This window comes from Schistocerca nitens, chromosome 9 (assembly GCF_023898315.1).
Source record: "Schistocerca nitens isolate TAMUIC-IGC-003100 chromosome 9, iqSchNite1.1, whole genome shotgun sequence".
NCBI lineage: Eukaryota > Metazoa > Arthropoda > Insecta > Orthoptera > Acrididae > Schistocerca > Schistocerca nitens.
This window is the reverse complement of record NC_064622.1, coordinates 200,958,723-200,981,968: the sequence shown is the minus strand read 5'-3', so window position 1 is coordinate 200,981,968 and position 23,246 is coordinate 200,958,723. Positions and strand designations below refer to the sequence as shown.

The following is a 23,246-nucleotide window of genomic DNA, read 5'->3' as shown; positions in this document are numbered from 1 at the left end:
ACCTAATACAATACATACACAAAAAATCACAACATGCCTACGAAGTCCCTAAGATAACCATTAGGTTACACCACGGTCAGATAGAGATTTCGAAACAAGATATCGGACTGAAGAACGTACCTAGGAGCAGATATACACTCCTGGAAATGGAAAAAAGAACACATTGACACCGGTGTGTCAGACCCACCATACTTGCTCCGGACACTGCGAGAGGGCTGTACAAGCAATGATCACACGCACGGCACAGCGGACACACCAGGAACCGCGGTGTTGGCCGTCGAATGGCGCTAGCTGCGCAGCATTTGTGCACCGCCGCCGTCAGTGTCAGCCAGTTTGCCGTGGCATACGGAGCTCCATCGCAGTCTTTAACACTGGTAGCATGCCGCGACAGCGTGGACGTGAACCGTATGTGCAGTTGACGGACTTTGAGCGAGGGCATATAGTGGGCATGCGGGAGGCCGGGTGGACGTACCGCCGAATTGCTCAACACGTGGGGCGTCAGGTCTCCACAGTACATCGATGTTGTCACCAGTGGTCGGCGGAAGGTGCACGTGCCCGTCGACCTGGGACCGGACCGCAGCGACGCACGGATGCACGCCAAGACCGTAGGATCCTACGCAGTGCCGTAGGGGACCGCACCGCCACTTCCCAGCAAATTAGGGACACTGTTGCTCCTGGGGTATCGGCGAGGACCATTCGCAACCGTCTCCATGAAGCTGGGCTACGGTCCTGCACACCGTTAGGCCGTCTTCCGCTCACGCCCCAACATCGTGCAGCCCGCCTCCAGTGGTGTCACGACAGGCGTGAATGGAGGGACGAATGGAGACGTGTCGTCTTCAGCGATGAGAGTCGCTTCTGCCTTGGTGCCAACGATGGTCGTATGCGTGTTTGGCGCCGTGCAGGTGAGCGCCACAATCAGGACTGCATACGACCGAGGCACACAGGGCCAACACCCGGCATCATGGTGTGGGGAGCGATCTCCTACACTGGCCGTACACAACTGGTGATCGTCGAGGGGACACTGAATAGTGCACGGTACATCCAAACCGTCATCGAACCCATCGTTCTACCATTCCTAGACCGGCAAGGGAACTTGCTGTTCCAACAGGACAATGCACGTCCGCATGTATCCCGTGCCACCCAACGTGCTCTAGAAGGTGTAAGTCAACTACCCTAGCCAGCAAGATCTCCGGATCTGTCCCCCATTGAGCATGTTTGGGACTGGATGAAGCGTCGTCTCACACGGTCTGCACGTCCAGCACGAACGCTGGTCCAACTGGGGCGCCAGGTGGAAATGGCATGGCAAGCCGTTCCACAGGACTACATCCAGCATCTCTACGATCGTCTCCATGGGAGAATAGCAGCCTGCATTGCTGCGAAAGGTGGATATACACTGTACTAGTGCCGACATTGTGCATGCTCTGTTGCCTGTGTCTATGTGCCTGTGGTTCTGTCAGTGTGATCATGTGATGTATCTGACCCCAGGAATGTGTCAATAAAGTTTCCCCTTCCTGGGACAATGAATTCACGGTGTTCTTATTTCAATTTCCAGGAGTGTAGACACAGAAAACAATTTCGTGATATTCAACAACAGATTGATGTTAAAGCGAATCGTATGGAAAAAGTTATTGTGGAGTGAAGTGATACACTGATGTACTAAGGAATGAGATTTGTTTGAAGTTCTCTAAGGCTAAAGCCGCCAGTGATTTAGAAAGAACAAGCTCTAAATAGTTATATCAAATTGAGAGTTCTGAAACCTGGGACGTCTGTAATTTTCCTTTACGAAGCTCAAACGTAGGCAACAGTTGAAAAGCACCTCAGTCGGATTGATGCTTTCGAGATGTAGACGTACGGTACGCTATTGAGCAAACAAACCAACTGCTCAGTACTTCTACAACGCTTAGTGGAGAAGAGATTCTCGAGTATTTATTTCCTGCCACCTCTTTGGTCACGTAGGAGAAGATGATCATCCAAAGCAAAATTCAAGATGGTAGGGCAGGACACCGAGACTATGGATGGAAAAAACAAAGGAGGAGACTAACCAAACAGGGGCCAAGTGCAAAAGACAGGGAAAATTGCAATGACAGGATCGCGTGATGGATTACCAACTTTCTACTAAGAAAGACGAGTATTGATTGGTGAAGCCTGATAATACGGTGATAACAAATGCCCTGAGAGACAGTTCAGTTGAAGAGGTATCGACATCTCTGAAAAGGGTAATCACAGACGTGGCAGAGACGAATATAGGAACACGGTAAGTTACTTCAATTGATCGACCAAAAAATGAAGTACACAAATGTTCAAAAACAGACAGTAATATAGGGTATTCGATGATTCCCGTTACAAACTTCTAGGACTTGTAGAGGGGAGTAAGTACATAATATTTAGAAAACAAACCTATGCCCGAAACCTAACGTTTTTATTCTCCGATGTTTTCATTTCAGATGTGTAGACTGTCCACGTGTGTTGAGGGGAAGAGGAAAGTCGCAGAGTTGCTGGTCCTGGCATGTAATATGGTAGACAGGATGATTTGTACTCCTACGTACTAGTTCTTGTGAGATCCTCTACACAATTTAATTTACGAGACTCCTGTAGAGACAGAAGAAGACTGCTGCCACGAATTCTGGGCGCCGTATTAGAAATTGAAGAGACGCCAGGTGGGATGGAGAGTGTGTGCTTCGTAGTTGCAATGTCTGTGGCAACGTTTTTGGTCGCCACATCGAGCCGCTGTTGCAATGAGGCAGTACTGTTCTATACGTACAGTATGTTGGGTTCCCTTTTGTTTCGGAATAATTTAAACACGTGGTGTTTAATTGTTAACACAAACAAATTTTCTTAAGTCATAAATGAATGTCTCTTTTTGTTTCCTTTCGAATTGCTACCTGACAACTGTGCTGCATAATATCTAATTAAATTCCTCAAGCAGAAGTGAGTTAAACATCTGAAATGAAACCCTAGTAGAACGGGTTCCTGTTCAAAATATTATGTGCTCACTCCTGTCTACAAGTCGTAGAAATTTTTAACGGGTATTTCCGAACACGTCGTATAAGTAACTTAGGAATGAGTTAAACAGCCAGTGCAGGTTAACCAGGTAAAACTGCTGTAGGAAAAATATGAGGCAATTGAAAAGGTTGTGGTCATAGGGGGATTGGTTCAGAATTTACAGAAGTTAAAACAGCCTTACGTGAAAAGCAAAGGCGGCAAACTTATGAATGAAAGAGAAATTGCACTGGTAAACGCAGAGGAGAGAGCTAGTAAGTGGAAAAGCTACATAGGTCACTACAAAGAGGAAGATCTGGTTCACAGTGCGACAAAACAAAAAAAAAAAAAAAATTGGAGTTTAGATGGCAGAGATAGAGGATCCAGTATTAGGCAAGGTATTAGAAACTTTCCATACTATCAATTAAGGTGGAAGACATAGATAACATTCCCTCTTGGTTTCTAAAATCATTAAGAGATTGTTACACAAACGACTGTTGAAGTCGGTTTATAGGAGGTACTTGCTGTTGACATATAACCATGTTTTTCCTGGAGGTAGCAGGGCCGATAAGTGCAATAAATTCTGTACAATCAAATTAATATCTCTTATACAGTAACCAGCTAGAATAATATTAAGAAGAATGGTACATAACAAGTGAAGCTGTGAGGATGGATATTGAGTTGTACTTCGGTAGCTCAGCTGGTAGAGCACTTTCACGCGAAAGACAAAAGTCCCCAATTCGAATTTCGGTCCGGCACACACTTTTAATCTGCCAGAAAGTTTCTTATCAGCGCACACTCTGCTGCAGAGCGAGAATTTCATTACTGCTAATAAAGTTTACAATCGGTTAGATGCCCCACAACAATTCGACTTTAGTAAAACCAAAGGCATCATAGAGCGAGATTGTGTACTGAGCTTAATAACGGAAGGAAGACTTAAGAATACCAAGACAAGCTCATAGGATTCCTGGACCTAAAAGAGTGCTCTCCAACGTAAACTGGTACACGATAATCGAAATTCTAAGGCAAATAGAAGGAAGCTATAGGGAAAGAAAGGCAATTTACAGTACGCACAAGAACGGAAAGAGAAAAGTAAGAGAGGAAAAACACAATTTCCGGATTAAAAAGCGTGTCAAATACATGATTGGTCTCTGACTCATACCGTTCAACCTATACATCGAAGAAAAAATGGCAGAAATTGAAGAAACGTTCAGAAGTTGGATTTCCTTCAGGGTGAAAGGACAACAGTCATGAGATTCGGTGTTGATATATCCTCAATGAAACTGAGGAAGTATTAGACAATATATTGAAAGTAATAGTTAGTGTACTGAGAACAGAATATGGAAGTAGTACTGAGAACAGAATATGGAAGTAGACGCATGGCTACATTAATGATGAGCAGCAGAAGTGAAACTAGTGAAAACCGTAATCAACATTGTAGGAATTTCGATACGTCTAAAGGAAATTACCACGTGTTGGACGAAGCAGGGAGCAGATAAGAGGCGTACTGGCAAACGCAAACGGGATATCTCTGCCTAAAGAGCTCTATTGTCATCGAACATCTATCTTAATATGATGAAGAATGTAAAGACACAGGGCAAAAAGATAGTGGAAGGATGTTAAACATTAAGTGGGCGGATAAGATAAGAAAAGAGAAGGTTGTCTTGACAATCGGCGAGATGGGAAACATGTGGAAAAGACTGAAAGAAGAAGTAACATGATAATAGTGTATGTGTTAAAGACATCAGTTAATTAGTTCCTTGATACTTGAGGGAGATGTAGAGGGTAAAGCGTATGAGAGGAAGACAGAGTTTGAAACAAACCGAACATGACATTGCGGACGCATGATGCAAGTGCTACTCTGAGATGAACAGTTTTCTGCAGGATAGGAATTCTTGGCGAGCCGCATCACACCAGTCACAATACAAATAACAAGAAATAGCATAGCAACGTACAACAAAGAAAAGAATAATATTATTCCTTCTGGCAAGCGTAAACGATACGGAACAGCAAGAGACTGAACTCAGTGCTTTTAATACATGTGTGTGAATTCTTAAATGACCAAACTTCTGAGGTCATCGGTCCCTAGACTTACACACTACTTTAACTTAAACTAACGTATGCTAAGAACAACATAGACACCCATGCCCGAGGGAGGACTCGAACCTCTGGCGAGAGGGACCGCGCAGTCAGTGTGACGTGACTCCCCTAACCGCACGGCTACTCCGCGTGGCTTAATGTGTCGCCACCCCGCAGCCCCTTTCTTGGTAACATTAAAATACGCAGCAAATGAGACAAATATGTCATTTACGTCTGGTAGAAGGCTGCTTATAAAATAAAAGTACCGAGACTGTGAGAAAGCAATACATTTTTGTGCCTTTTTTAATGATTCCGGAATTTTGTTGTATTGTGATGAGCCAAAATATTTGTTTTTAGAGATGCTAGATGCGAGAATAATATTGCCAAAACCGTGTCATGCATACAAAAAATCGTAATACCTAACAAACACTGTTGTAATCTACCGTTGGATTCACGTTTGATAGTTGCTCCGGGATGATACAATTATTTAACAGGAACTCACTTTTCTTTGCGCATTCTTCAATTTCCTCTCTCAAGGTTGTCTTCGACTGTCCTCTATCCTTTAGGAACTTGTCTGCTTGTTTGAACATATGGTCCACGTTTAGGACCCCTTCCGACGTAATCTGTAACAAAGGTTGATTGCATGGCAACATAAGATTATGCAGAAGGTATAAATGAATAGTAATGAACAGTTAGAGACCCACATTATTAATCGATATTAAACAGTAGCAGGAATTATTTCAAAAAAAAAATAAAAAAATAAAAAAGAGACTCAGATCTCCCTTTTGTTACCACAATGTTTGAAAGAGCTTAGATGAACGAAATGTAGCCACGTTCTCTCTGACAGTACGTAACACTACCAAGAATGATTCCCTTTAGTTTCCATGTGGAAAATGAAGGGAGAAAAAAAGTATATGAGGATATTGGAAGGGTAGTACAGTATGTGAAGGGAGATAAAAATCTAATAGTCATGCGGGACTGCAATGCAATTGTAGGAGAAGGAGTTGAAGAAAAGGTTACTTGGGACTATGGACTTGGGACAAGGAATAGAAGAGGAGAAAGACTAACTGACTTCTCTAACAAATTTCAGCTGGTTACAGCAAAGAATATCTTCAAGAGTCACAAGAGGAGAAGATTTTTCTTGGAAAATGCCATGTTCTAAGAGAAGCTTTCAGTTAGATTACATCATGGTCAGGCAGAGATCCCGGCAGCAGATACTGGACACAAAAAGTCTTGTTAAAACGTCTTGCACAAGATGTGTGACTGCAGATGCACCGTTCCTCACACAATCAAGATACAGTTTTAGCTCGACGTTACCAAATGGTTCCGTTATCCGACAGGTCAAGATAAAGGAAAACTTTTCTAGCAGATCGATGTAACCGTTTCCGTTGAAGGAACCGTCAACTCAACCAAATTACTGGTGAAACCCCACCGGCACTTCAGATAATCTCTGTCAGTTTCATGAAGCTATAGCGCTAGTCGTCCTGAGGCCCTATGCGAGAACTACGCGGGAAGTATTCTCTCCTTAGCGGTGAATAACCAATGTCTTTTATCCCAAACTTATTGGAAATACTTTAACACAGGGTTACCCAAATATTCTCAATATCGTGGTTTTGTATTTTGAAACGCGTTGGTAATGAGTACCTAACTGGTAACAAGCGTACTTTTGTCGTGAGCAAATCCGTATCTCAATTGATAATAAGGGAATCTTATATTATCATTTTGTTCACCATATGTATATCTGTCTTTCTGACTGTTAAGTTCCTTTTTTCTCAGCTACGGATGAAGACATTAACATAAAATTTGTATCACTCCCTAAGCTGTACGCTCCCTTGACTTCGTTAAGCTTTTAAGCTTGTAAGTCAATGCTCCAAAAGAAAGGGCTCTTTTCTCTTCTCTCAAGCCCTCTCATCAAAACATGTAGGTTATATAGAATCATGAAATTTGGCAAAAAGCAAGGTTTCATGATTCAAGTAAACGTTAAAATCCGAAAACTCTTCATTTGTAAAGATATTTCAGATATACTTTTTTCCTTCAGAAACTTACATTGCATTCGTAAACCGTCAGAAATCTCAGGAACTAGTGTAGGGATTTCGACCTGTTTTTCAGAGATAGGTAGAGTGATTAACGAGGATGGTGTGTGTGTGTTTAATTTACATGTGTTTCGTGTTTATAGGCAGAGCTACGATAACGTGATGTCCCCTGCCGCAGTGAAAACAATTTCATTACCAACTAGCGTCGAATTTTACTAATGATCGACCAGAACAGACGAATTCATGCATCTGCAATTTCTAATTAGAATAGTATGTTAATACAACACGAAAGTTGATCAAATAAATGAAAAATTACAATAGCGGTTCCGAAATTAACAATAAATACATAAATTTTATGTCTTGGAATTCACGGGACTAGTATCTTGCAATTTTCGATATCAATGAAAGGCAGATATCTGGGAGATTCTCGATTCCCGGGGAAACTAAGTTGGTATGAGGGCGAGTCCTTTCCCCTCTTGCCCAGTTTTTTTATTTTATTTATTTATTTGAAGTAATTAACCATCAATTTGTGCGGCTATCTAGTCTCATACGCGAATCACAATTACCAAACGCGCCAAGTAAGAAACTTTCATCGTGCTTAACTTTGTGCCTGGTTATTCTAGTTGTAATTTTAAAAATAAATTTCATAAGATATACGTGGTTACTTTTCATATAACACCTATGAACTTACCATCTGCTGGCTATTGAGTGACTATTTCTCTGTCCCGGTTAGGTTCTGTGAAATGTAATTTGCATTAACTATGTTTCGAACTTCATATCAATAGAAAATTTGCATTTCGCAATGCATTACAGGGATAATGCGTTGTAGGAAAATCTGAGAATCCATTATATGGAAAAATCGATTTGGGGGAGTCTAAGACTCCTGTCTTGTAAGTGAGTAATCAGTAGTGATGCGATGTTAAGCTGACTTCATACTGTGTACAAGTCGAAGATGTGTAGAAAAGCTGGACAATAGTGAAGGTTTTTGTATACGTTAGTACATGTTTGTCATAATTTTGCAGAGCATTAAACCATCACATTGTTTTCATTAGACGTGACCCAGACATCAACAACCGGGTCGGTGGAAGACGACTTCATCACCAGAAAAATGTAAACCAGGTGGTGATGTCGTGGTGACCAGAGTTGCTTCTCCAGCGCGTGTATCCACCTCGTCAAACAATCTTGTGCATCAGGCAGACTTTGACTCAAAGGAGGATAATAATGCTTTCGCAGTCGCGCTGCTGTCCGAATCTGTCTACCTATGAATGGTTTGTGCCCCTTAGAAAGGTAAGAGAAAGATTTAAATCGGTATAAGTTTAGTTACTCAAAACTTAAAAAACGTTTACGAAAATCAACGCTCCGCACATAAGCGACGTTCTTATAAGACTCGAGAAGAAATATATCGGCTGCATATTAAAGAATGTCATGATGTTGGAGTGTAATAATTACCAAGCAGTATACGTCGCGGACAAGGGTTTTCGTTGATTGAATGTGCCTATTAGAGTCTTAGAGAATAGCTGCTGCAAGGCGGAATATGAGTGTTCTCAGTGAATCTGAAGTAATAATGCGCCCATTCAACAGGGGGCGTTTTGTGTATTATAGTTTGCAAGACTGAGTTTATCCGCCCTAACCCAAAAACATTCTTCGTTTATATCCTCTGCCTAAAGAGAAATGATGTTTAAACAAGAGCCCACATCGACCCTTCACTCCTGATGAAACGGTCGAAAGAAGTCGGCAAACGTTTGTGCGGCGTCCACAGAACTTGCAGTACCTCGTATAACAGTTCGGTGAGTGCTATGATGACATTTGATCTATTAACACCACAGACTGCAAGTAGAATAAGCTCTCTGGGCTATTTCTAAAAGTAATAGACCTGACTTCAACAATGTTCTGCCAGAAGGGCTAGTAGAAATTAGTTCTTAGTAATTAAGCTATATTTCACGTTAGCGCTAAAGCGAACAGACACGATGTCCCCGTGAGGAAGCTTCAGAATCCTCGTACAGTTGTTGAGCCTGAAACAGACTCGCCTAAAGTGAATGACTTTTTTCTAATTTCTTAAGGAAAAGTTTATGGTGCCTATGTATATGACGTAAATGTGGTAACTGGAAAGAGATACCATCGAATGCTGCAAACTTTCATATTCTTACCATGCGAGCAGGGCGCTGTTTGTTGACTTTATCTTCATATTCCAGGAGGACTGAATTCCACCACACTGTCACAGCAAGGTACAACAATTACTCAGTGAAACAAAATGATCCTATGGCATTATTTACCGAGAGATCCCGTCCAGGGTTTTTCGGCCGTGTAGTAGGTCTGTTACATTTTCTAAGTGTCCTGCCAATAGAAAGTAGACTTTGGTTAGCCTTCTCCACAACGTTTTCTATGTTTCCCTTCCAATTTAAGCTGTTCGTAATTGTAATACCTAGATATTTAGTTGAATTTACGGCTTTTAGATTACACTGATTCATCGTGTAACCGAAGTTTAAAGAATTCCTTTTAGCAGGTGGATGACCTCACATTTTTCGTTATTTATTGTCAACTGCTAATTTCGCACCGTTCAGATATCTTTTCTAAATCGTTCTTCAGTTTGTTTTGATCTTCTGATAACTTTATTAGTCAATAGCCGACCGTGGTGGCCGAGTGGTTCTAGGCGCTTCAGTCCGAAACCGCGTGACTATTACGGTCGCAGGTTCGAATTCTGCCTCGGGCATGGATGTGTGTGATGTCCTTAGGTCAGTTATGTTTAAGTAGTTCTAAGTTCTAGGGGACTGATGGCATCAGATGTTAAGTCCCATAGTGCTCAGAGCCACTTATTAGTCGATAAACGACAGCTTCATCTGCAAACAACTGAAGACGGCTGCTCAGATTATCTCCCAAATCGTTTATATAGATATATTACACTACCTTGGGAACGCCAGAAATCACTTCTGTTTTACTCGATGACTTTCCGTCAGTTACTACGAACTGTGATTTCTCTGACAGGAAATCACAAATCCAGTTACATAACTGAGACGATATTCCATAAGCACGCAATTTCACTACAAGCCGCTTGTGTGGTACACTGTCAAAAGCCTTCCGAAAATCCAGAAATACGGAATAGAACTGTAATCCCTTGTCAAAAGCACTCAACACTTAATGTGAATAAAGAGCTAGTTGTGTTTCACAGGAACGAAGACTTCTAAACCCATGTTGACTGTGTGACAATAGACAATTTTATTCCAGATAATTCATAATGTTTGAACACAATATATGTTCCAGAATCCTGCTGCATATCGACGTTAACGATATAGGCCTGTAATTAAGTGGATTACTCCAACTACCTTTCTTGAATATTGGTGTGACCTGTGCAAACTTCCCAGTCTTTGGGTACGGATCTTTCGTCGAGCGAACGGTTGTGTATAATTGTTAAGTATGGAGCTAATACATCAGCACACTCCGACAGGATCCTAACTGGTATACAGTTTGAACATGAAGACTTGATTTTATTAAGTGATCTATGCTGCTTCACTACTCCGAGGATATTTACTTCTACGTTACTTATGTTGGCAGCTGTTGTCGATTCGAATTCTGGAATATTTACTTCGTCATCTTTTGTGAAGGCATTTCGGAAGGCTGTTTTTAGTAACTTTGCCTTGGCAGTAGTGTCTTTGATAGTATCTCTATTGCTATCGCGCAGAGAAAGCATTGAATGTTTCATGCCGCTAAGATACTTCACATACGACCAGAATCTCATTGGATTTTCTCCCAGGTTTTGAGACAAAGTTTCGTTGTGGAAACTGTTATAAGCGTCTCACATTGTAGTCCGTCCTAAATTTCGAGCATCTGTAAAAGATCGGCAATGTAGGGGATTCTCCGTCTGTTTAAATTTGGGATGTTTTTCTCGATGTTTCTGCAACATTGTTCTAACCCGTTTTGTGTACCAACGATGATCAGCTCCGTCGTTTGTTAATTTATTTGGTATAAATCGCTCAATCGCTGCCGATACTATTTGTTTGAATTCAAGCCACATCTGGTCTACACTTGTATTATTAATTTGGAATGACTGGAGATTGTCTCTCAGGAAGGGGTCTAGTTAATTTTTATCTACTTTTTTGAATAGGTATATTTTTCGCCTATTTTTGGAGGATTAGGGTATTACAATATTCAATCTCGCTACGACAACGCTGTGTTCACTAATTCCTGTATCCGTTTTGATGCTCGTTATTAACGCAGGATTATTTGTTGCTAAGAGGTCGAGTGTGTTTCCACAACCGTTTACTATTCGCGTGGGCTCATGAACTAAATGCTCGAAATAATTTTCAGAGAATGCATTTAGAACAATTTCGGATGATATTTTATGCGTACCTCCGGAATGAAACATGTATTTTCGCAACATATAAAGAGTAAATTAAAGTCACAACCAAGTATTATCATATGAATCAGGTACGTGTTTAAAATCAAACTCAAGATTTCTTTGAACCTTTCAGCAGCTGTACTACCTGAATTGGGAGGTCGGTAAAAGGATCCGGTTATTATTTTATTCCGGTTGCCAACAATGACCTCTGCCCAATCTAACTCACAGGAAGTATCTACTTCAATTTCGCGACAATTAAACTACTTCTGACAGCAACAAACACGCCACCGCCAACAGTGTTTAGCCTATCCTTTTGGAACACCGTTAGGTTCTTCGCAAAAGTTTCGGCTGATCTTTTATCAGGCTTCAACCAGCTTTCAGTGCCTATAACGATTTGAGCATCAGTGTTTTCTATTAGCGCTTGGAGCTCTGGTACTTTCCCAACACTGCTACAATTTACAACTGTTATACCAATGGTTAAAAAATGGTTCAAATGGGTCTGCGCACTATGGGACGTAACATCTGAGGTCATCAGTCCCCTAGAATTTAAAAATACCTAAACGTAACCAACCTAAAGACATCACACACATCCATGCCCGAGGCAGGATTCGAACCTGCGACCGTAGCGGTCGCGCGTTTCCAGACTGAAGCGCCTGGAAACGCTCGGCCACGGCGGCCGCCACCAACGGTTCCTGTGTCTACGATCTTCCTGTAATCGTCCTGCACCCTTTGTGACAAGCCCTTCTTGTATTTTCCCAAGACCCTCCAACCTAAAAACCCGCCCAGTCCAGGCCACACAGTCCCTGCTACCTGTGTCGCTGCCTCCTGCGTTTAGTGGACACCTGACCTATTCAGCGGAATCTGAAACCCAACCTTTGGCGCAAGTCGAGGAATCTGCATCCTACACTGTCGCAGAACCGTCTGAGCCTTTGATTCAGACCCTCCACTCGGCTCTGTACCAGAGGTCCGCAATCAGTCCTGTCGACTATGCTTCACATGGTCAGGTCTGCTTTCATCTTGCAAGTAAGACTGGCAGCCTGTACCACAGCTGTTAGCCGCTCGAAACCAGAGAGAATCTCTGCTGATCCAAAGTGACACACATCATTGCTACCGATGTGAGCGACCACCTGCAGTTGGCTACACCCTGTGCTTGTCGTGGCATCCGGGAGGATCCTTTCCGCATCTAGAATTCCACCCGGTATGCACATGGAGTGCACATTGTCCGTTGGATCCCCACGGCCGGCCCACAATAGTGGTGCCCATCCACTGCAGCCTCAAGCTGTGTAACCGAAGCAATCAGAGCCTGAAGCTGAGATTGAAGTGTCACCAACTCGGCTCGCATCCGCACAGAAGAATTGATGTCCCTGTCCATACTAAACGCTGTGGAAAACTAACCTATGCATATAAACGGACTATCGGCACCTGCTGCGCAACTGTGCTGTAGACCCTGTCTAAAACGCAGGAACTGTGTCTAGTAACACGCAGATATTCAAAAACCTAACTACCGAAGCACTCAGGTGAAACTAAATAATTTGCCCCTGATTAGTAACTTTTAATATGTCACAAAAACGGTTTGCTTTCCGACGCAAACGAAAACGCGAGGACTGTGCCTGGAGATATTAAATTTACACGTAGAAACACAAGAAACTAAACTATTGAAGCACAAAGATGCTATAACAAAATTCGCTCCTGGTTACGAGCTCGTAAATGTCACAAAAGCAGTTACTGCCCTGTTGCTGCGTCTGTTTCGGTCGACTACTACAGAATGCTTCGTATTAATAACTGCCACCCTAATTCACATATCATATCCGTGACACTCTCTCCCCTGTTTACGATAATACAATAAGAGCTGCTCTTCTTAGAAACTTCTCGATACTCTCTGTCAGTCCTGTCTGGCACGGACTCCGTACCACGCAGCAGTACTTCAGAAGAGACTAGTGTCAGCAGTCTGTTTATCAGATCTGTTAAATATACTAAGTGTTCTGCAAACAAATATCAGTCTGTGGTTCGCTTTCCCACAAAATTATCTACATGATCGTTCCAATTTACGTTATACGGAATTGTAATCTCTTCATACATACTTCAATTCACAGCCTTCAGATTTGTGTTATTTATACTGTAATCAAAATTCAGCGGAATTACTTCACACTTTTCGTTATTTAGAGTCAACTGACAATTTTCGCACTATGCAAATACCTTGTCCAAATAATTTTTCTGTTGGCTGACGTTATCTCATGACTTTACGATAAATTACAGCATCATTTTCACACTATCTAAGATGACTACTTAGGTTGTTTGCTAAATCGTTTATATAGATCACGAACAGCAGATGATCTACAACACTGCATTCGGGAACGCCAGATATTATTACTGTTTTTTTTTACGTCTTACTCGATGACTTTCCGTCACTTGCTCCAAAGTATGACCTTTCTGACAGCGAATCACGAAACCAGTCTCACAACTTAGACAATACCCCGTAGGCAAGCAGTTTGATTAGAAGTTGCTTGTGAGTGTCAAAAGCCTTCTGGGTACCTAAAAATATGGAATCAATTAGATATTGCCTGTCAACATCACTCATTATTTCGCGAAAATAAAAAAAAACTGGTTGCATTTCACAAAAAATATTTTTTTTAATCCCTACTGGATATTTGCCAATAAATCGTTTTCTTCGAGATAATTCGTAATTTTCGAACGCATTATATCCTCGTAAATACTACTACAAATCATAGTGATAAAGGTCTGTAATTCAGCGCATTAGACCCATATTCTTTCTTGAGTGTTCATGTGACCCGTGCTACTGTCCAGTCCTTAGACACAGATCTTTTACTAGCGATAAGTAGCATATGACGGCTTGGGAAGAAGCTACTGTATCAGCATACTCTTAAAGGATCCTAATTGGTATACAATCTATATACAAGGCCTCGAGGGTATCTACGTCTAAATGATTCACGTGGTCAGATGTTTCGAATTATGGATTATTTACGTCGTTTTCTTTGGTGAAGGAATTCTAGAGATACTTGTTTAAGAAGTCTGCTCTAGTGACATCAGTAACATTAATATTGCTATCGTGCAGTTGTGGCGTTGACTGTGTACTTCCGCTCTTTGCGTTACACACTACCCAGAATTTCTTTGGCTTTTATGTCAAATTTCGAGAGAGAGTTTCATTGTAGAGGCAATTAAAAGCATCTCGCACTAAAATGCATCACGCATTTAAGTTAGCTCTTAAGTTCGAGCTTTCGTAGAACTTTGACAATCTTGGGGATTTTGCTTTCATCTAAGCATAAATAAGCAGGTTTTAAGGAATGGAGGTTATCCCTTAAGAATACCAAGTGAATTTTTATCTGTTTTCTTAATAGATATATTTTGCGTTTAATTTTCCTCTATTTGGATGTTACGGTATTCAGTCCTCCTGCAACGACTTTGTGGTCTCTAATCCGTGTCCCATTTGTAATGCTCCCTATTTGCTCATTATTATTTGTCTTATAGATGTTATCTTTACTGCTGCTGGCGGACACATAGAGGATTTGTAATAAAACAATTAAATACTTGTTGTTGTGGTCTTCAGTCCTGAGACTGGTTTGATGCAGCTCTCCATGCTACTGTATCCTGTGCAAGCATCTTCATCTCCCAGTACCTACTGCAACCTACATCCTTCTGAATCTGCTTAGTGTATTCATTTCTTGGTCTCCCTCTATGATTTTTACCCTCCACGCTGCCCTCCAATAGTAAATTGGTGATATCTTGATGCCTCAACACATGTCCTACAAACTGATCCCTTCTTCTAGTGAAGTGGTTCCCCAAACTTCTCCTCAATCCTATTCAACACTTCCTCATTAGTTATGTGATCTACCCATCTAATCTTCAGCATTCTTCTGTAGCACCACATTTCAAAAACTTCTATTCTCTTCTTGTCCAAACTATTTATCGTCCATGTTTCACTTACATACATGGCTACACTCCATACAAATGATTTCAGAAATGACTTCCTGACACTTAAATCTATACTCGATGTTAATAAAGTTCTCTTCTTCAGATACGCTTTCCTTGCCATTGCCAGTGTACATTTTATATCCTCTATACTTCGACCATCATCAGTTATTTTGCTCCCCAAATAGCAAAATTCCTTTACTACTTTGAGTGTCTCATTTCCTAATCTAATTCCTGCAGCATCACCCGACTTACTTCGACTACATTCCATTATCGTCGTTTTGATTTTGTTGATGTTCATCTTATACCCTCCTTTCAAGACACTATCCATTCCATTCAACTGCTCTTCCAAGTCCTTTGCTGTCTCTGACAGAATTACAATGTCATCGGCGAACTTCAAAGTTCTTATTTCTTCTCCATGGATTTTAATACCAACAAATTTTTCTTTTGTTTCCTTCACTGCTTGCTCAATATACAGACTGAATAACATCGGGGAGAGGCTACAACCCTGTCTCACTCCCTTCCCAACCACTGCTTCCCTTTCGTGTCCCTCAACTCTTATAACTGCCATCTGGTTTCTGTACAAATTGTAAATAGTCTTTCGCTCCCTGTATTTTACCCCTGCCACCTTCAGAATCTGAAAGAGAGTATTCCAGTCAACATTGTCAAAAGCTTCCTCTAAGTCTACAAATGCTAGAAATGTAGGTTTGCCTTTCCTTAATCTAGCTTCTAAGATAAGCCGTAGGGCCAGTATTGACTCACGTGTTCCAACATTTCTACGGAATCCAAACTGATCTCCCCCGATGTCGGCTGCTACCAGTTTTTCCACTCGTCTGTAAAGAATTCGCGTTAGTATTTTGCAGCTGTGACTTATTAAACTGATAGTTCGGTAATTTTGACATTTGTCAACACCTGCTTTCTTTGGGATTGGAATTATTATATTCTTCTTGAAGTCTGAGGGTATTTCTCCTGTTTCATACATCTTTCTCAACAGATGGTAGAGTTTCGCCAAGACTGGCTCTCCCAAAGCTGTCAGTAGTTCTAATGGAATGTTGTCTACTCCCAGGGCCTTGTTTCGACTTAGGTCTTTCAGTGCTCTGTCAAACTCGTCACGCAGTATTATATCTCCCATTTCATCTTCATCTACATCCTCTTCCATTTCCATAATATTGTCCTCAAGTACATCGTCCTTGTATATACTCCTTCCACCTTTCTGCTTTCCCTTCTTTGCTTATAACTGGGTATCCATCTGAGCATTTGAAATTCATACAAGTGGTTCCCTTATCTCTGAAGGTGTCTTTAATTTTCCTGTAGGCTGTATCTATCTTACCCCTTGTGAGATAAGCCTCTACATCCTTACATTTGTCCTCTAGCCATCCCTGCTTAGCCATTTTGCACTTCCTGTCGATCTCATTTTTGAGAGGTTGGTATTCCTTTTTGCCTGCTTGATTTGCTGCATTTTTATATTTTCTCCTTTCATCAATTAAATTCAGTATTTCTTCTGTCACCCAAGGATTTCTACTAGCCATCATCTTTTTACCTACTTGATCCTCTGCTGCCTTCACTACTTCATCCCTCAGAGCTACCCATTCTTCTTCTACTGTACTTCTTTCCCCCACTGCTGTCAATTGTTCCCTTATGCTCTCCCTGAAACTCTGTACAACCTCTGGCTTAGTCAGTTTATCCAGGTCCCATCTCCTTAAATTCCCATCTTTTTGCAGTTTCTTCAGTTTTAATCTACAGGTCATAACCAATAGATTGTGGTCAGAATCCACATCTGCCCCTGGAAATGTCTTACAGTTTAGTAGCTTACCCGCATTCCTATTTTCCTATTCATTATTAAACCTACTCCTGCATTACCCCTATTTAATTTTGTGTTTATAACCCTGTATTCACCTGAACAGAAGTCTATTTCCTCCTTCCACCGAACTTCACTAAATCCCACTATATATAACTTTAACCTATCCATATCCCTTTTTAAGTTTTCTAACGTACCTGCCGATTAAGGGATCTCACATTCCACGCTTCGATCCGTAGAACGCCAGTTTTCTTTTTCCTGATAACAACATTCTCCTGAGTAGTCCCCGCCCGGAGTTTCGAATGGGGGACTATTTTACCTCCGGAATATTTTACCCAAGAGCATCATCATTTAACCATACAGTAAAGCCGCATGCCTTCGGGAAAAATTACGGCCGTAGTTTCCCCTTGCTTTCAGCCGTTCGCAGTACCAGCACAGCAAGGCCGTTTTTGTTAGTGTTACAAGGCCAGATCAGTCTATCATCCAGACTGTTGCCCTTGCAACTACTGAAAAGGCTGCTGCCCCTCTTCAGGAACCACACGTTTGTCTGCTCTCTCAACAGATACCCGTCCGTTGTGGGTGCAATTACGGTACGGCTATCTGTATCACTAAGGCACGCAAGCCTCCCCACTAACAGCAAGGTCCATGGTTCATGGGGGGGCGGGGGGGGGGGGGAGGAATTAAATATTATGACTTCGTATTTTGCAGTCGGTTTTTATCAATAAACACATATTTTTTTAATCAGGCGGTTCTCTGAATCACTCTTCCAAGTAAGTCATTGTTTTCTTTTAATTTTTTTCTTTATTGAACCCATTCTTCAGCCAAATGAAAACAAAACCTAAATGGGAAAAAAGACAAATAATAAGAAGAAGAGATAGTTACAATTAATTAAAAACTTTATAAAGCTGAAAATGAAACGGAAATTTTTATATATACAACAGAAATGACTAGTTGCCTTCGTAACAATACAAGGTAAAACGAAATAGAATAAGAGCATGTTTAAAACACTTAAAGCATCGTGATGAATCACTGAGGTTTGAAAGAAGCACTAAAACTGGAAAGACGTGTCCTGGGATAGCGAGTCTGTTGATGAAGGGGAAAGGTTTCGTAGGTGAGGAGCGTAGGAATATGGTGATATGATGATGGGGACTGGTGCACTGCATGGGGTAGGAGTGGCTGTTGGGACAAAGGTGAGTTTTGAGTGGGAAGGGGGTTTTGGTGAGGCTAAGAGGTGAAAGGGAAAGGGCGGTAATTAAAGAAAGGCAGTTGGGGAAAGATGGTGGTAAGGGAATATTACGAGGGGATGGAGCCCTGATGATGTGGAATGGGTAGAGTGGACTTAGAGCTGGTAGCATGGGTAAAAGTTGGGGTTGAGTTCATGACATGGGAGGGGGAGATCATTCAAGCCTTTGGGAGATTATGGGTATGATTTGTAGGTGTATGGTTGGTGGAATATGTTGGTAAAGTCACGGTAGCATACGAGGATTAGAAAATTGATGGAATATTGGAGCCGAGTTTGGAGATGGTGTAGGTTGTTCTCGGATGTTCAGTGTGTGTGAGGATACGTGCGAATTTGATGAGTCGGTAAAGAATCCTTGTGTGAAAGGTAAACGGAAGAGGAAAGCGAGATGGAGATCTGAGAGAACTTATGGAATTAGGATGGGGGTCATTCATTCTTGCACTTACATCACTTTTACATGCGCACATATTTTTCATCAAACAAAGATTAACATGAAAGATGGACTTTAAGTGTTACTGACATCCAGTACATGTTTCAGAACGTCCAGAAAAGAAAAGCCAGAATTTTATAGTCTAATGATCATAAATGCTGTACCCATAGCGAATCTGAGCGCATCTGGTGACGCTGTGGGTTGCAGATATTGCAAATAAGTGACGCAGCAGAAGAGATATAGAGAATCGCAGAAGAGAACAACAGCAAATCAATTCTACAGGTGATATGGCACTGCAGATAGGAAAACCCATTGACAAACGAACAAAGGTGTGATCATTATTTCCTGGTGCCTGAGAATGTGCATCTGGTAAATGGCGAAGCTTGTCGGGCCTTCGTATGCTACTGTCAGTTATGGGTAACGGATGAATAGGCGAAGCCACGGATCTAGAGGGTGGAATCCTATCCTTCGAAGCTGTCAGATTCCAGAGCCTGGGCTACCCTCAGGGTGAAATCCACTGTTTCGAAGCGCCTGTTGCTGTTGCTGTCAGTTCGTCCATCCATCCGTCCGTCCATCTGTCTGTTCGCCTGCCTGCCTGTCATTGTCGTCCGTCCGCAATCGCCGCCGCCACCGCTGATGTCGTCCGTTCGTCCCCTTAACTGCCTTCCTGCCAGTTCGCCGCAGCCGAGGCCGCCCGGTGCTCCCCATCACCTGTTGTCTGTTCGTCCGTCGGTCGCCGCTGCCGTCCATCGCCGTCGCCGCCAGTTGTTCGTCTGTCCGTCGCCGTCCATCGCCACCACTACGAGCTGTTCGTCCATCGCCGCTGCCGCCGCCGCCTGCTTTCTGTCTGCAGCCGTCCGTTCATCAAGGGTCTTTCCATCTCCACTGTCATGTACACCTCCCTCTCCCTCTCTTCCACTGTCACTTCTTGGAGCGCCGCCCCTGGCCTCCCTCCACACACCTCGCCTCCCCTTCCTCCACTCACCTATTCCCCCATTTCCTCCCCTGCTATGTATCACTACATCTACATCCTTCTCCCAGCCTCCACAACCACAGCAGCTCCCACTCCTGCCCCCGCCCTCATGGACGCCTCTGCTGCCACCTCTGCTGCCACCCCCGCCTCTTCATCATCTGCTGCATGCCTGGCTACCATTGGCACGACTGAACCAGCTGCGCCCCCTGGCACCTCCACCACGCCAACGAGACCTGCCACCAGCCACCTCCCTATCCTCCTTGTCCCTCTTCCCTCCTCCCAGCCTGCAGTCTTCAAAAACCCCAAAAACGCGTCATTGCTGACTACGCTCCCGCCACTTCCCACAAAAAGTCACCACCTTCTCCCCCTCCCCTGTCATCTCCATGCACACCACCCCTCCTTCTGCCACCCATACTCCAGCCCCCACTCTCCATACCACTGTCCTGTCAACCCCAGACCATAAGTTCCTTGACACCTGTACCCTCATCAGGCAGATACGAAAGTATCTCCCTGGTACTCTCATCTCCCAGCTCACTCCTCACAGGGACTCAGTCCTCATCAAGTCTCCCACCCCCTCCATAATCTTCCATGCATTATGGTTGGCCCCCACACACCTCTGATTCACTTCCTCTGCTCTTCCTCTCCCCACCAGCTCCAGCATCCCCATCGTCCACCCACCTACACAGCCGTGATCTCCAAGCTCAGCCCAGTGTTCATGGAGGATGTCATGTTGGTGGAACTGACCTCCCACCCAGAGTTGGAGATCTGCTCTGCCCACCCTATACACAATGCTTCCGGTCCCAAATTCCTCATGCAGGTCTTTTCAGAGTCCACCATCTCCTCACTCAGGGTGCCATGATTTACCACCATCGCAACCCTGTTTAATCCTCCAAGTTCGCTCCCCAATCCTACCACTGCCACTGATGCCTCATGTACAATGATCACCTAACCCCAACTGCAAAAGTCCCTACACCTGTTTCCATTACAAGGCCTCCCACTTTCTTAAAAACAGGCCCAACCACACTGCTCCTCCTTCCTGTAATACCGACAATGGCCCCCATCGCACCTACTCCCACAAGTGTAAAGCTAAACCCTCTCCTGCCCTCCCCAAGCTTACAGTCCCTGTCTATCCCGTTGAACCCCCCATGCCCCCAACAATTCCCTCTGTCCACCCCCATGGCTGAGGACATTATCTGATTCCTTATCATTGTCCTCCAAAACATTCATCCTTTTCAGCATCCCCACACCTTCCAACAGATCTCCCTTGTCACCCACTCCATCTTCCAACTGAACACCTTTGCCACTTACTCTCATAAGCACACCACCTTCACCTCCCTCGACACCCTAGTTTAACCTTCTTCCCTTCCCTCTCCCCCCCCTCCCCCCGTTCCCTCTCGTCCCGTCATGGCGCGGCACGAGTGTTACATCCTCTTCCAGGGAATCTGCTCCTTCCACACCAACAAATACCTACTCAAGAACACCCTCGCCCACCTCCACGTCGCACCTTACTCTTGAATTAAACCTTTCTCCAGCCCCACCATTCTATCTGCACCTCTCTCTATACCCTCCACAGCACTGATACCCCTGATCCTCAAGACCAAGGTGGAGTCGCAGTTGACAACCTTAAACATATCCCCATCTGGCCACACCCCTCCTCAATGACCCCACTGAACACCTTATTCTCAGCGTCTTCTTCTTCTCCCTCACCATTACCTGCACCACCATCTATGTTTACTCCACTGCTCCTCTTCTTTATGACTTCATCTCCAACATCGACCACACCTCCCCCACCGAAGTGATAGCCACCAACATCAACATCCGTAGCTGCTCCACTGCCAAACTTCGACAGTGGCATCAGTTCCTCTCAACGATCGAAGGTGACCTTGTTCCCCTTCCTTGGCACACCCGTACTGAAAGACTCCACCCCCAATGTTGTCATTGCCTCTGCCAACCTCCTCGGGCGTATTGTCATCAAAATCCTTGACCCCACAGCTAGTGACCATCTCCCCGTCCTTCTTACCATGACGTCTACTCACCATCCCCTCCAGCTCCCAACCCTGCACCCCCTCCCAAGGTCGTCCATGACTAATGTTGTGACCACTGGGATGCCTACCGGGAATCCATCGCCACCCAGGTCGAAAGCGACCCTCTTACCTATCACCATCCTGATGACATCATCCACACCTCGCCCTTCTTTCAGAAGGCAAATACAGCGACACATATAGCAAAGAAACGTTGGGACTGGCGCCAGATGTAGCTCAACGCCGCCCTATCAACTCCTCCAAGTACTGTCTGGCTGCCATCGCCTTACTGGTTCCCATTCAGCACCCCATTACCCCCTTCCCCATAATGACCACCCCTTTCCCAACAACCTCAGTACGGCTGACCGCTTCCCACACCTTTTCAAGGTATTCTCCATCCCTGATGATCTACATTTTGATTATTCTCTTTTCCCCACCATCATGATACTCGCCGATAGCTTGGTCGCTCCACTTGCTCCTAGTCTCCAGTACTTGGGGCAGTTGCCCCCCTCTGACATCAACAGTCCAAACACAGCACAAGACATTACACTTTTCCTCCAGTCCAAATGCTACACGGCCCCTGGTCACGACTGTGTCACCTACTGCCACCTTACAGAAAGCCCCTTCTCCTTCCTGTCCTTGCCCATCTCTTTAGCGTCATCCTCTCTACTGGCTTCTACCCCGACCTATGGAAGGTTGTCCTGCTTTCTCTTATTCCTCAAAGCCAACAAACCCCCTTTAGTCATCTCTTCCTGTCATCCTATCTGCCTCACCTCCATCTTCAGTAAGGTCTTCGAATCCATCCTCTCCTGTCGTATCCACCAGCACCTTAATCAACACCACTTCCTCCCCCTTACCCAGTGTGGCTTCCAACCCTCCAGCTTGACTCCCACTGATCCATCATTTTTGTTTCACTTGACCTCCAAAATGCCTATGACCATGTATGGCATCCCGATCTCCTCTTTAAACTCTAAACCTACGCCCTGCCTATCAATTTTGTCTGTCTGGCCGCTTCCTGCCTCTCATGCCATTCTTCCTATGTCAACTTCCACAACACCAACTCCCCGTGTCTTTCATCCACAGCTGGCGTCCCCCAGGCCTCCATCCTCTACCCTCTCCTTATCTCCTGTACACCGCTGATATGCCCTAGCTACCCCCAACTGTCCACTATCTCCAATATGCTGATGACATCACCTTCCTGGCTCTCTATCCTACCCTTTAATGGTCCCAACGCACCCTCCAAACCCACCTTGACCAGTTCATTTTGTCTGCTGGATATGGTGATTACATCCTTCCACCAACCTCCACACCTACAAATCCCTCATCCATCCTATCCTATGCCAGCATTGCCCGGATCTCGCACTCACTTACTTTTACAAGGCCCTCCACCCCCTGGTTTCCTCCTTCCTCTCCACCCCCGCCCGTAGCCGCAC

The 23,246-nt window shown here is 43.8% G+C and overlaps 1 protein-coding gene across 1 annotated transcript in view; it reads right to left on the bottom strand.

Moving 5' to 3' along the window:
- Window positions 1-23,246, bottom strand: part of LOC126203591 (uncharacterized) — a 66,261-nt gene that overhangs the window by 1,414 nt on the left and 41,601 nt on the right. Inside the window, exon 5 of the mRNA XM_049937953.1 lies at window positions 5,561-5,681. Within this exon, the coding sequence (XP_049793910.1) occupies window positions 5,561-5,681 (121 nt within the window). The remainder of the gene's footprint in view (window positions 1-5,560; window positions 5,682-23,246) is intronic.